The sequence below is a fragment of the Salminus brasiliensis genome, chromosome 3 (genome assembly GCF_030463535.1).
Source record: "Salminus brasiliensis chromosome 3, fSalBra1.hap2, whole genome shotgun sequence".
Lineage (NCBI taxonomy): Eukaryota > Metazoa > Chordata > Actinopteri > Characiformes > Bryconidae > Salminus > Salminus brasiliensis.
In genome coordinates, this window is record NC_132880.1 from 49,973,672 (window position 1) to 49,988,861 (window position 15,190).

Below are 15,190 nucleotides of genomic sequence, written 5' to 3' on the forward strand. Positions count from 1 at the left end.
ATTGTGGAGGTGTAACCAACACCGGAACATCCTTCCCCAGATGATATTCCGGTATGAGGCTCCCGTGAAGCTCCAAATACATCTGGTAAGAGCAGACGTATGGACGTTTGGGAAGTTAGAAGTTAGATGGTGCCGTCTATGTAGCGTTCGCTACACAGCCTGTTCGAACCCGCTGTTCTGCAGTTTCTACACCCACTGCCCCCCAACACAGCTGGTCAGCTAATTACCAGGCCCTTCACAAGGCAGAGTCTGAGCGGGAGACCGGGTCTCCAGGACTGCAGAACAGGGGTCTCTTATACAGTGCCCCTTTTCACCAACTCATTAGCTTATCATCAAGCTTCTACAGTGCTGGGTCAAGCATGTTCAAGTGTTAAATGTGTAAAAGATGGGCTCCCCAGGACCAAGACTGGGACCCCCTGATGTAACTGTCTGCTGTTCACATTGCTCTGGTATCAAAACCTCATTAACTCCCCTTTTAAACGACCAAACTACTTCGAGGAAGAGCTGCAGTGCTGCATGTTATGAAGACCCTGCACTAAACGCATGAAGGCCTCCTTACCTTTTTGCCTACACTATATGTCCAAAAAGTTTGTGGATGCCCCTTTTAATCAATGCATTCATCTACTTTAAGTTGCACCCATTGCTGACACAGAGGAGCTCTATGAACCAGATAAACTAGATGAACCTATCGGCACCATGCTACCTAATGCCAGGTTTGGGCTATAGAGGGGTATAAAGCCCCCCAGCATTAAGGAGCTGTGGAGCAGTGGAAGAACTGTGTTCTCTGGAATGATGGTGGTGGTGCGCCATCCAATCATTTTAGACAGAGTTGGGGTGGTGATCCTCCAACATTCAAATCCTGACAGCCTCCTTTTCTAGAGAGTAGCAACAGTTACTTCAACAATAATACCCTTAAATTCAGAAGAAACAACGAATAAGGAGGCGTCCCAATACTTTTGTCCATATAGTTTCCTTAATACCTAATGGAAGTACATGGGCACGCTTTGGGAGACGTTCTGAACTAGCTTGGCTTTCCAGAGCTCCAGACTAAATAGGGAACTAAAACTACTGCCATATTTATAAAACATGCTCAGTTTCACATCCACGACTTTCAAACAGATACAAGGACTTGAGTTATTTTTATTCCTTGAAAGAAAGAAAGAAAAAAAAAACATGAAATAAATGAAAAGTACAACAGTGGGTGTCGTCACACAACAGAGGGGTTAAGCGTACTGTTAGAACGTCCAGTACATTCTCACCTGTCTTAAAACACACGTATCGTAAATACGTACTGACCGCTACACACTAGCACATTCATACCTGTTCAGAACCGCCTATCTTTTACGTACAAACAGATTCACTACGAAATAAAGACAGCAGGAAAAGGGAAAGGGGAAAAAGCCATGACCACGCCCAGGACCTCGCACGTTCCTCTATCATCACCGTCAAGCCGGAAAGTACAAATAAAGACGTCTATTAAACAAACAAAATAAAATAAAATAAATCTGTCTAATTAGAGCTGCTCTGTTTAATCCACTGTTTATTTCGTATCCTAGTAGGTGGAGATATGTAATAGCTTCTTTTAACGTCCTCACATCCAGGTCGACGTGCGGGACACGGCTCAGCGGGCTTCACGGCCTCAGTATCGCCCTGCAGACAGAAGAAAATCTGGACATTAGACTCAGAGCAGACGGATTTAAGAGAACAGTAATCACAGATACACTAACGTCCTTCACACACACTATACAGTCTACCCGGGAGTCCGGTAAAAATGTAGGCTTAGCAGGAAAAAGAACTCAACTGCAAACACCAACCATGTCGTTCCTCATACTTACGTGGGCTGTAGGAGCGTGATCGCGAGCGGGACCTGTAGCGGCTGTAGTACGGTGACGGAGAGCGCCTTCTACTGCAAAGTAAGGTCAAGAAGACGTCACGATCAATCAATACACGACTTCATGCTTGATTTATAGGCCTGAACTGCTGCATTTTCTGCAATTTAATGCAAATAACTACTGCCATTATACAGTCAGTCAATCTGTGTAGCAAGTATACACTACATTGACAAAAGTATTGGGACATGTTCATTCCTTGTTTCTTCTGAAATCAAGGTTATTACAAAGAGCTGCTTCTGCTTGAGTTACTGTAAACTCTACTGTCCAGAGAAGGAGACGTTCTACTAGATTTTGGAGGAACATTGCTGTGAGGATTTGAGTGCATTCACCTTATCCCCTCTGTGGTTAAAAGACCTGAAATTATTTCCCCCTCAGCTTGGCAAAGGTTAAATTTAGTCTATGAGGATCCACCAACTTGTTGTATAAGTATTGGCAGCCTCTTATCACTTATTTTAAAGGCCTGTCAATTCTCTCAGTGCTGTTCATTCACTATTTATTTATTTATTTATATTTGCCCCCCCCCCCCTCTCTTTTTTGTTGTAAGGGTACAGTTTGGGTCTAACGAGGGTTATATGTTGATTCCAGGGTTAAATCTGCAATATTTAATGACTCCCTGCTTCTGTGTGTGCAGCTTTCGGCTGACCCTGGATTTGCTAATAACTTGTTAGTAAAAATAAATAAAAACAAATCTAGAAAAATAAAGCGCAGGTTTTCCGCTGTAAACTTGGCATTTTTACAGATATGTGGTTCAGCTCCGACAGCAATGAGCTGCAAAAGCAGAACGAGAGAATGTGACGATGCAGAGGACGTGCAATTCCAACAGTTTCACAACCTCTTCTTCAAACACAATCCAAAACAATGAAAATGTAGGAGTGTTCGGCCCATTTCTATCATTATTAGTAGAAAGGCAATCAATGACATTCACAGACATTTTAAAATGTCATTTATTTAATCTGCACTGAAACTGTAACACTCCAGCATCTCCAGCCTACTCTATTCTCTACAGAAAACACTCTGCACGCTCAGGGTGTGCTCATACTCGTCAGCGCTGGTTCCATTAAAACGAACCCCGGTGCGATTGCTCGGTCAGTGTGAACGCTGCCTTTCAAACTCAACAAGCAGACAGAGACCGCCTGAGCAGGTGGGTTTCGGTCTGTTTCTAAACGACCTCTGGGGTCACTCCTGCCTGCAAAATCTAAAAATCCCTCGCTCCACCACCGTCACACCGTCTTCATCAACCAGCTTCATCACGGGTGAGGGGTCTCCGTGCAGACCTGCCTACATTTCTGTGCTTCTACTGCTTTGGTCTGTCTGACGCTGTAGTTTAGCGGGGCTGTGTCCCAAATCACACACTACCACAGTGTTTTACAAGTAGCCACCATTAGAACTGCATTTATTAGTGTAGCTGCCTCAGTAAAGATGTGCGAGTTGGTTCACAGCCACAGTAACAGTACATTTTACAGCTTTCATTTATTTATTTAATTTATTCCCCCCCTATTCTCCACCTCCCAGTTATTTTTCGCATGGATCATTTGCGGACCCCATGTTACACAGACCGCTACCTTGCAGCCTCTGTCATATATGTGTCATAAGTGTTTTTTCTTCCACCCCTTTTGGTTCATTTGCAATAATATCAGTATAAACACAAAGCAAACCAGGACTAAAATCTAACAGCCTATCATTTTCTTTAGCTCCAACAAAAGTATAAACACACAGTTAAAACTAAAGTTACTCTTTATTTACTAAATTAAACAAATTGGGGGTAAGAAAACATGAAAATGCAGCATGTACAAAAGTAATGGCACGGTATGTTTGCCCCAATATGTTTAATTTAGCAAATTAATACAAAAACAGGGTGCAGAATAAATTATACATTGAGTTTTCTACTCTTAAAATCCTCAAACACAAAACATAAAATAAAAAAAATGTATTTAATAAATAAATTCTCTGTATTGTGATAGAAAAGTGCACTACAGAGTCCTACTGCTGGGTTATTGAGTAATCTGTAATCCTACTGCCAGTTAATCCACTAGTGTGTCCAGCTAGTCATGTCCTCTGCAACACAGAGAGACTCTTAGGAGCTCTTAGGATCTCAGCACCACTGAGCAAGTTAGATGTGCTACATGCCTACATGGGAGCCTCACCATTTTTCTGAATAGCAATTTGGTTTGATATTGAAGAGATTTAGCGTTCACTCTGCAGTTAGAGCTAATGTTCTAAGAACTTCTCTAATTTACCTGTATCTGTAGTCGTACTCGTCATATCGGTCATAGCCACGGTCATAGCCTCGGTCATAATAGGAGTCTCGTCTGCGGCCTCCGCTGCTGCTTCCACCTCCTCCGTTACTGCAACACGAGAGCAACAGTGTATTTAAGATATTAACCAATGTAGGAAAACAATAACCATCCAAACCATTCACCAGCTGATCTGTGCACAAATGCTAGTATAACTGTACTCACTGTGTGGGACGGCCCATGTAGATTCCAGGTGTGGGGGTGTGTGGCCTTTTAGTGATGGAGTAGTCCACTCTGATGCGTCTACCATCCAGCTCCATCCCATTGGCTCGCTCCATAGCCTGGAGCGAAGAGACAGCATTACATTTTGTTCCTTGAAGAACATTTATATGCACATTTATTTATTTATATATTAATTAATTATGATCAGGCAGGTCTTGTGGGGGTTTCTCTCCCGGTATGCAGTGGTCAGTACCTACCAAAAGTACCTACTCCAAGGAAGAACAACCGGTGAACCGGCAACAGGGCCATAGGTACCCAAAACTTATTAATGCTGATAGAGGCCCCGCCCACCTCACAACTTACAGGACTTAAAGGATCTGCTGCTAACATTAGTCTTGGTGCCAGAGACCACCGCAGGACACCTTCAGAGGTCTTGTGGAGTTCAAAATGTCAGATCTGTTTTGGTGGCGCAAGGAGGACCTACTCAATATTAGGTAGGTGGTGCTAATTGGTGTTTGTACATACATTATATTATAGATAGATAGATAGATATGTAAATTAAGTTCTAGGACATGTGGCCCAGATCTGAGTCTCATTAAGACGGGGAATGGGATTTGCGCCTAATAACGTCAATGTGGCCTTAATGAACGCTCTGGTTCAGCCTGGGCAAAAAGACCAGACCAAGAAATATTACAGCTATATAAAAATGTCCAGACTTTAAAATCATAAAAAGACCAACTGAACAAGCAGTCAGCAGACCAATCTATGGCCGTACCTCTTTGGCATCATCAATACGTTCAAAGTAGACAAAAGCAAATCCCCGGGAGCGGCCTGTGCGCTGATCATAGACTATGTTGACTCCTGCAAGCGGGCCGTAGCGGGAGAACACTTCTCTCAAATCCCTCTCTGTGGTGTACAGGCTCAGGCCAAACACACCGAGACATGTGTTGGGGTCTGGATTGGCCTGTGGGGAGAAGGATAGTAAAGAACCATGAGAAGGCAGGAGAACTGTGATCTACATGCTTATGAATTGTTCTTCCGATTCAAGATAATCTACAGAATATGGACTTAAATGTAATCAGCTGCACATCAACGTGATGACTAAGGCAAGCAGGAGAACCAGAATGTGTGCCGAGTGCAGGATTACCCATCACACAGTCAAATGTGAGCATTTTCATTAGGTTTATCTATGTGAGAAATGAGTTATTATACATCACATTACTCCCCCTGGTGGACTGGTGTGTAAAATGCAATTATTAAAATCTCTAGTCTCTAGTACCAGAATTTAATAACCCCTTCAGACACAGTAAAACAATTTCTGAAGGAGTTATGCTGAGTTATTAAATATATGCAGACAAAATGTAAAAACTTCAAATTGAGCCAAAATCACTGTAATGAGGCGTTTCGAGACATTCTGACCCAATATGAGAAAGGCATGGTACCACAGAAGGTCCACAGAGGATTTGACAGTGACAAAGTGCCTCAGTCTTCCCTCAGGACAACTAATTTAGATGCACGACACAGATGTAACTAAAAAGGTAACATGTAAAGTACCTCTTATGCCCCATTACAGAGAACACTGCAACACCGAGACCAATCTGGCCTAGTGCGAACATTCAAAAGGTTAAGAAAAGGTTCACGTACCCTGGCATCACCATGACTGACCGAATCTTTTTTGAAGTCATGGCTGTATGTGCTCTGTTGATATAATCAGAGGGAAGTAAAAGGGGTTATTAAACACTCATGCTGATCTTGGTGCTGTTGTACAGGGAGAGGACACTGGTTGGGTAACAAGCACTGGAGGGGGGGGGGCATGTGAAGCAATCCTCCCCCAAAACAATGGCATGTAACTTACCAATGGCCTCATTTTGCATAGTTTCACTGTGAAACAAAGTGTCAGTAACACCAATAAAAGAATTACATTCAACACATGTGACAAGCAACATATTGTTTCGAGAGAAAAAAGCCCTGCCTTCAGCTGCATGGGTATTAAACTATAATAACAGCTGCTTTTTGAGAGGTCGTTTTCCCCTCCTCACAATTAAGCTCTGCAATAGGCAAAACATGTCAGACACTGGGTGCAACGCTGATTTCAGATGCGTCATTCGGACTAAACGGGCTGGTTTTCAGAACTGGAGCCAGATGAATAAAGAGATTCCCTCTTTTTAAAAAGCTTCCCATTTAGCTCCGTACATTTACCCTACTTGCAGCGAGCTACATCATCTCCATACCCGTTTACAACTCCCAACCTTACAACAGAGCGGCAATTTAAGTGATACTTATAAACAGGATTGCAGCTGTAACTGGTTTCACAGTGGTTTCAATGGTATTTAAAAAAATGGTCATCATACTGGTCAACATAGCAAAATATTTCGACCACTTATTTTAATTTATTCATATTTTATTTATGTTGCCAGTAAAATTTACTTCTTACCCCTCTTTTAAAGGAAGTGTTTACTAGAAACAGCAGGCCTGTCCTTATAGGTTAACAGTGGCTTGCTTTACTACTACTACTACACTAATAGTGTAGACAGTATCACGATATGTAAAAGACACGGACAGTAGGACACATTTGAAACGGTATACCAAATGCCCAGCACTACTGCGTACATTTGCTTTTATTTCTTATAATAAAATCTCTAAAATAAACATTGGGTTAAGAAAAAATTACAGATTAAAAAAAAATTGAGAAAAAACATTTGTCCATTCATAAGAACACCATTTCTTTATGTGTTACAGTTTCAACTTTAACACTAACGATTTAAAAAATCATTAGAATAATTCTCCAAATCCAGGCTCAGGGACTAGACAAGCTGTTTTGTACATTTGCACATCTGTATCAGCAATGGGGCAACTTAAAGCAGCTGAATGCATTCATTATGAATGGGTGTCCACAAATATTTGGACATAGTGTGCATATGTGAGATTAATCGATTCTTCAGCGTGAGCCAAGCATTATGGGTCCCTGTACCTAAAAAACAATAATAATAATAATAATAAACCATGACTGCTGCAACCCTACTAATGAACCAACAGCAGTCTGACTTCTCACTGCATTACGACACCAGCTCCACAGCTCCAGCTGGTCCAGAGCCATATCAGGCTTGGCTTAGTGCCTTTGTTATGTTAAAAGCCAAAAGAAGCCAATTAAAATTACAATATTTAAATGACATCCCAACAGCATACTGTTCACTCATTGGGCAAGCCTGTACCTAACCAACTGACATCAATGAGAAGATTCTCCATCCGACTGCTCCTTAACGAGAGTTTCTTTAATAAGCTGCTCGCTCAGAAGGTGCTCTTAAAAAAAAAACTAATAATGACTTACCTGGCGCAAAGAGGTAAAACTGAGCTGGCTGGTTTTAATAAATCTCACAGTAATTAGATCTGACTCTTCTGTTTCTACCTTGAAAGTCAGGTTGGTTGGGACATCAGATCACTAGGTGCAAACTGATCATCTAAATTAACAGAAGTTCTATCTCTGTGGTCCTGCTGCTCTCCCCGAGTCGGGCTCTCAGTTACACTCACCCGGCTGCCTGCGTGGCGTCGGCGGTTGGACATGGGCGACGTGCTCTGACTCCTCCTGCGCCGATAGTCTGGACTGTAGGAGCGAGAGCGGGACTTCTTCCGGTGGGAGTGAGAGCGCGAGCGACTGTAGCGGCGGTTGGAGTGACGACGAGAGTGAGATCTGTTGGCGAGAAGGGAAAGATGGTCTAGAGCACTCCTGATAGATAGACATAAGATCGATATAGATTAGACAGACAGACCAGATAGACAGATAGCTAGCTAGCGAGACAGACTGCTAGACAGACCAAACAGACAGATTACATAGACTAGATAGACTAGACAGACAGATTAGACAAAACTAGATAGACAGGTTAGTTTGACTAGACAGACAGATTAGATAGACCGAACAGACAGATTAGATAGACTGATGAGACAGACATTAGATAGACAGACAGATTAGACAGACCAAACAGACAGATTAGACAGACTGATGAGACATTAGATAGACAGATAAACTAGATAGACAGACAGATTAGACAAAACTAGATAGACAGGTTAGTTCGACTAGATAGACAGACAGATAAATCAGACAGATTAGTTCGACTAGATAGACAGATAAATCAGACAGATTAGACAGATCGATTAAATAGACTCACAGACAGATTAGACAATACTAGATAGACATGTTAGTTCGACTAGATTGACACAATTAGACAGACTAGATTAGACAGACAGAGACATAAGATCGATAGACAGCTTAAACAGACAGACAGCTAGCTAGACAGGATAGGCAGACGGACAGATAGCTAGACACATAGACAGAACAGCTAGACAAAATGGATAGAGACAGATCAGACAGACATACAGGCAGATATCTCGGACTGACCTGGACTTGGAGCGGGAGCGTGATCTGGACTCTGAACGCTTGGAAGCTCGGGATGGGCTGGGGGAGCCCGACCTGCTGTGGGACTTGCCATGGACTGGACTGCCCCGACCCGACTTGGAAGGCGAGCGGGAATCCTAACATTACAGCAATGAAGTTGTAGCATTTACAACCAAGAGTTACAAAAATCATCCCGTCTCTCACACTCTCTCTCACACACACATATATATATATATATATAAATAAAAATATAAATATGTATTTTTACAGCTGTGGAGAAAGAGTGTTAGAATTATTCTGTACAAATTAACTTACGGTAAAAATATTAATATCAACAATGATATTTAACAGTCTTAAGTCCTTGGGCTTTGGGTCTCCAAATTACAAGCAATCAACATGCATCAACAATAAACAGGGTGTTTTTACAGACACTTGGAACATATACTGGACGTTTACTTAACCTATGGACACATTCATTCTTCTGTTTTCTTTTAACGCTATTCCTTTCTTTTCGGGCATTTTATCGTTCTTCGGTCTTCATTTGTTCAGTTTTCATTTTTCCTCGCCTTCCTTTTCATTTCTTCAAATTTGAAACCTCTCTTCCTGCTTAGACACATAACGCGAGTGTGCTTCTATCTGACCCGATCTTCCGTTCTTTTTTCCCCTTCCCATTTAACCGTCTGCTCTGTACACATTTTCAAAAGCCTTCTGTTATCTTGGATATTCTTCCACATTCTTGGCCTTAACTCTTCAACTCCTTCACGACCAATAACCTTAATGAAAAAAGAACATTCAGAGCGATTAAGATCATGGGAGATTTGGAAAAAGAAATGGAGTCCTGAACTACTCAGCTCTTAAAACTCCTGCTTAAAGACACATTTACATGTTGGAAATCACACAAACCAAATCAAGAAGAACTGCAATGAACAGAAAAATACAACTAGCACGTTTCAAATCACATTCATATCCAGACAGGGTCAACGATGAAATTAGATAAGGATCAGAGAAAGGTCTTTAGGTGAAACTGGGAAGAGTTTAGAAGCTGCGGACCTACAGGGCTTTCGAGTAGAGCTGGGGTTTAGAAAGTTAACTCAAAAAGTTAGTCTGAAAGACTGATCGGAAATGTGCAGAAAATAAAATTAGGAAATAAAACAACAATCAGCTGAAACTCTCAACTGCTCCAATATGACCACATTCTGAGACGAGGCTGAAAATGGACTTCTGTAGAGCTGCAATACTCCTCAGTTATCTAATAATACCAATAACTATAACAAAAAAAAATTATAACCAATACCAATAATATTACATAATTAATACTGTACTCTTACTCAGTAACTATTTTCATATTATCACTATTATATTACTATATTCATATAAGAATTCATATTCTTTACTATATTAATATAATTTGTGTACATTTTTCAGGTTTTTATCTTTTTTTTTTTCTCTTTTTGTCCTAAATTTATCTGCATTTTTTTTTAGAGATTTTATTCTTACAAGACGGGTTGCAACTGTAAGAACTGCAGTTTCCCTCCTGGGATCAATAAAATATTTATGATTTAGATTAATATCTGTATGTGTTATAAAATACCATGCAGTTATTTTTAAATAATACATTATTAAGGGGCGATATAGTAAAAATGGTCAATATCCCAATTTTTAAAGTGAATTCAAAATACTTGATATATATATAACATTAAATATAATAATATTCAATTATATTAAATATTAAATTGTTAAATAAATAAATAGTGAATTAAAAGACTATAATTACCACAATATATATAATTACCAGGGGGAAAACAACTATTTGGACAAATAAATTTTAAATTCTGCTTTCCAAATACTCTTTACCAAATAAATACTCAAATACCTACCTCTAAAATATCTTTTATATATAATATATAAATATAAAGGTTTATTATTAACTTCTAAACATTAAATAAGCTCTAAACTCACAGCTGGCTAATGTAGCTTTAGCTAGGTTAGCTATTAGCAGAGCCACAGTTCAGGCCCACAATAACAGCGAGCTAGCTAAATTCACAGCTACAGCCAATAAAACTTCCCTTATGTACCTAAATTAGTTACATCCAACATGTACAATCATCTAACCACAGAAATAAACAGTTAACTGGGGTTTTAAAGGTGGAACAGGTCGCTTATTCGGACAAAACATCGTCGCTGTGCAAGCTGGCTGAAATCTAGCGCTAGGTTAGCTCGCTAGCAGCTGTGCTAACAGGCTAACAGGCCAACTGCTTCTCCGTTGGCTGCAGGCGAGGCTACAACAACGACAAACACGCCCTACAGACTAATATATAACCAATATATAACCAATAAAGCTTAAGAACAACTGGTTGTTCGATAGGGTTGATTATTCCAATCTAATCAGTAGTTACAGAAAAGCAGGGAAGACTGAGAGAGAAGCAACGGTGGCTAAATCCAGGTCCGGAGGGTGAAGATCCGCCCCAGGGTTTTGTACCGACCGCGCAGTCAGCTCTGCTGCAGCCGAGCGCCCCCTGCAGGTGAAGGGGGAGCAAAACCCGGGGCGGATCTTCACCCTCCGGACCTGGACTGCTGGCCCGCTGGAGAGAAGGGTGTACAGTAGAGTTCGTAGATATGTAGAATCACACAGAGATAACACACTGAGACTTACTCTACTCTCAAAGTTCCCGTCCTCGATGTCACTCATTCTCAAAATTAAATTAGTGAGCTTACTAAAGCCGATGAAGGAGGCAGGCAGGGATCTAGAGGAGCTTAGACAGGGCTACGGGTTGTGTCGTAGAGAGATTTAGCACTAGCGTTAGCTGAAGATGGCTGCTGCTGGGGCTGGGGCAGGGGAAGAGGCAGGGGAAGAGGCAGGGGCCGGGGCCGGGTTGCCAGGTTTAGTAAAAACACCCTCAACGAAGGGGCTCAAACTCCGCCCAGCACAGCATAAACACGCTACATGTCCAAAAGTTTGTGGACACCCCTTCTAATGAATGCATTCAGCTACTTTTAGTTGCACCCATTGCTGACACAGATGTGCAAATGCACACACAGACACACACACACATACAGCTAGTGGTGCCAGGAAGCTATTGGCACCATGCTGCCTAATAATGCCAGGCGTGGGCTAGTAGAGGGGTATAACCCCCCCCCCAGCAGTGGAGGAACTGTGTTCTCTGGGATGATGATGGTGGTGGAGCTCCATCCAGTACTTTTCATTGGGATGAGTTGGGGATGATGAGGTGGGAGGTGATCATCCTCATCCAACCATCCTGACCTCACTAACGCTACTCTTATTGCTGAATGCAATCAAATCCTCACAGCAGTGCTCCTCCTCCTAAATCTAGTAGAAAGTCTTCTTCTCTGGACAGTAGAGACAGTCACTCCAACAGAAGCAGGATCAGCTCTATCAATACCCTTGATTTCAGAAGAAGGAGTTGTCAGTTGAGCAGGTGTCCCAATACTTTTGTCAATATAGAGTGTGTACATATTACAACTATTGTCAAGACAAAAAATAAAAAAAACAAAACAAGTCTTTAATATTCATAACAATGAAAAATAAACACAAATATGAATCAAATATTGATAAGCTGTAGATTCACTGAAGAAACCAAAGATCTTATAAAGGAAAATATCCACAATCCTCACAATCATACGATCATGTGTAGAGGTTTAGGTTGCTACTCCTCAAATGTCATGTATTGTTGAGTTTCTAAGTCATACTTTTATTTAATTAATATTATTGTTTAATAAAAGGTATACAACATATTTTTATTTATTTATTTAAGTTAGTTTCCTGTAGAGGGTTTATTTACTTGTTTACAGTCAGAACAGCAACATTTATAAATAATATATTGATATTAAATTAATATGAATTAATATTAAAACTTTAAATCATTATATAAATATAGTTTTATTAAAAGTGCTGTCACCTAGAGAAGCAATGTGATATTCAGACGATAGGTGGCGCTTCAGCGCAGGTATCACACTCTAGCTCGTATTTAAGGTGCCATTACTTTAGCACGTGCCACATTATTATTATTATTAGTAGTAGTATTATATATTCTTGTTATTTATTGCTATACGTTAAATTACGTTAAAATGAACTTTTTCATTTAGAAAGTAAACTAATTTGACCAGGGGTGCTCATTATTATTATTATTATTATTATTAATTATTATATGTCTGAGAAAATTAATATAACAAACATACATTTTCTGCACATTTTGGACACAAATTATAAAAAACTAAAACATACGTATTTAAGGTGATATTACTTTTGTACATGCCACATTATTATGATTATTATTGTTGTTATTATTGTTAATATTATTATTATTGTTATTATTATTATTAGTAGTAGTAGTATTAACAATAATAATGTTATTACATTTTTTTTTTATTACTGCAGTATGTAATAGTGTTATATCATACAGTGGAGCTAATCAATGCTATTATTATTAATATTTATTATTATTAATATTTATGATTATGATTGTGATTATGATGATGATGATGATGATGATTATTATTATTATTAATAATATATTTCATTCGTTTGTTTTTTCGTCCTTCGTTAGTTGTTTTGCTGTTCGTCAAGATTGAACCCCCCCCCCCGCTCTGTAATCTGCTCTGACCCACTTCTGTACGCAGAGCTGCCTGTTTATCAGAAACACCTGCCCTGTTCCTCCATTTATTCATTCATCATGTAGCTAAACACACAATCCCTCACAGTCCAGACCTTAACCTATCAGAAAGAGCGCTTCGTACAAGAAACCCTCAAGTCAAGTCAAGTCACGTGGGTTTTATTGTCATTTCAGCTACATACAGAGTACACAGTGAAACGAAACAATGCTCCTCCAGGACCATGGTGCAACACAACACAGTACAGACAGAGAATAATACATAATTGGTGGTAGTGTGCAAATTCTGCAATGTGTAATAAATATTGAGTCCAGTGAGGTAATAAAGTTATTAGTGCAAAATGCTTTGTGCAAAAAAAATGGTTCCCATTTTATCTGGGGTAAATGGTTGGAGAGAGAGAGAGAGAGAGAGAGAGAGAGAGAGAGAGTGAGAGAGAGTGTGCATGTAGCAGGAAAGACATCAGTTCAGAAGTTGAGTTGAGTTGAGGAGTCTGATGGCTTGGGGGAAGAAGCTGTTGCAGAGGCTGGTCATGTTGGACCGGATGCTGCGGTACCTTCTTCCTGATGGCAGGAGGGAGAACAGACTGTGTGAAGGGTGGGTGGAGTCATCCACAATGCTGGCTGCTTTGCGGATGCAGCGGGTGGTGTAAATGTCCATGACGGAGGGGAGAGAGACTCCGATGATCCTCTCAGCTGTCCTCACAATGCGTTGGAGGGACTTCAAGTCAAGTCAAGTCAAGTGGGTTTATTGTCATTTCAACTACATACAGAGAACACAGTGAAACGAAACAACGTTCCTCCAGGACCATGGTGCAACATAGACAGTGCATACAGAACACAAGTGCAACACAAACAAACAAGTGCGGACAGACAACACAACACACTTGCGGTCAGAGGCTGTGCAGGTCCCAAACCAGGCAGTAATGCAGCTGCTCAGGATGCTCTCTATAGTTCCTCTATAGAAGAGGGTGAGGATGGGTGGAGGGAGACGGGCCTTTCTCAGCTTCTGGAGGAAGTAGAGACGCTGCTGGGCTTTCTTGGCTGTAGAGCTGGTGTTCAGGGACCAGGTGAGGTTCTCCGCTAGGTGGACACCAAGGAACTTGGTGCTCTTAACGATCTCCACAGAGGAGCCGTTGATGTTAAGCGGAGAGTGGTCCGGTCTTGATTTCCTGAAGTCAACAACCTTTTCCTTGGTCTTCTCTACATTCCAGTGAAGGTTGTTGAACAGCAAAGGACTCAGTACACTGCCCTGGGGTGCCCCAGTGCACTTGCTGTGTACTCCTCCAAGTTAACATCACTAAGAAAAAGCACTTTTAAAAGGAGGTATCGGTCAGAATTCATCCAACCAATAGAGCAGGATCGATCACCAGCTGCCTCAGGAGAGTCAGACTACCAAAAAGTGCTCCCGAAAAAGCTCCCGAAAGCAAAGGAACACATACTTTTATCAAGAAAGATATCTAACGTTGGATAATTTTGCTCAATAAAGAAATACAATTAAAAAAAAATGATAAAGTCATTGGTTTAGTCGGGTTCTCTTTCATGTGCTGAATATCTGATCACATTTCAGGTCCAATTAATGCATAAATGCACAAAACTGAAGTGTTGGTCTGTTCTCAGCACAACAGCGCCATGTCAGTGTGTGTGGAGCTGGTCCGATCGCCGTGAGACCCTGGGCACGGTCATGTAGCTGGTCAGGTGTTTTCCACTACGCTAGTTAAGGTTAACTAAAGGGTTCAGGCCCCGCCTCTGAACAGAGGAGTAAGAGCTTAAACACGGCCTTTATATACACCTGAACACGCTGCTGTATTCACAAGGTCTGACAGC

General features: G+C 40.9%; 1 protein-coding gene across 2 annotated transcripts; it reads right to left on the bottom strand.

Annotated features, from left to right (window-relative positions):
- Nucleotides 1–1,120: 1,120 nt before the first annotated feature.
- tra2a (transformer 2 alpha homolog) lies at nucleotides 1,121–11,573 on the bottom strand. Of its 2 annotated transcripts, none has more exons than XM_072676480.1 (9): nucleotides 11,392–11,573; nucleotides 8,742–8,875; nucleotides 7,877–8,036; nucleotides 5,993–6,046; nucleotides 5,124–5,312; nucleotides 4,352–4,467; nucleotides 4,130–4,237; nucleotides 1,836–1,903; nucleotides 1,121–1,650 (listed from the first exon to the last, which is right to left on the bottom strand). In XM_072676480.1, the coding sequence occupies exons 1-9, from the start codon at nucleotides 11,425–11,427 to the stop codon at nucleotides 1,640–1,642; spliced, it is 876 nt and encodes a 291-aa protein (XP_072532581.1). In that variant the 5' UTR covers nucleotides 11,428–11,573; the 3' UTR covers nucleotides 1,121–1,639. The 2 variants fall into 2 exon arrangements, with proteins under 2 accessions (XP_072532581.1, XP_072532580.1); XM_072676479.1 differs by having other exon boundaries at nucleotides 1,836–1,906; nucleotides 11,392–11,572.
- Between the last annotated feature and the right edge of the window lie 3,617 nt (nucleotides 11,574–15,190).

What these genes read in the sequence shown, in the direction of transcription:
- tra2a (XM_072676479.1), bottom strand. Translation starts at nt 11,427, where the DNA reads ATGAGTGACATCGAGGACGGGAACTTTGAGAGTAGA. An exon ending in GACGCCACGCAGGCAGCCGG is followed by an intron (nt 6,047 to 7,876) that starts GTGAGTGTAACT and finishes TTATATCAACAG; the next exon opens with AGCACATACAGCCATGACTT. An exon ending in TCAGTCATGGTGATGCCAGG is followed by an intron (nt 5,313 to 5,992) that starts GTACGTGAACCT and finishes TTCTCCCCACAG; the next exon opens with GCCAATCCAGACCCCAACAC.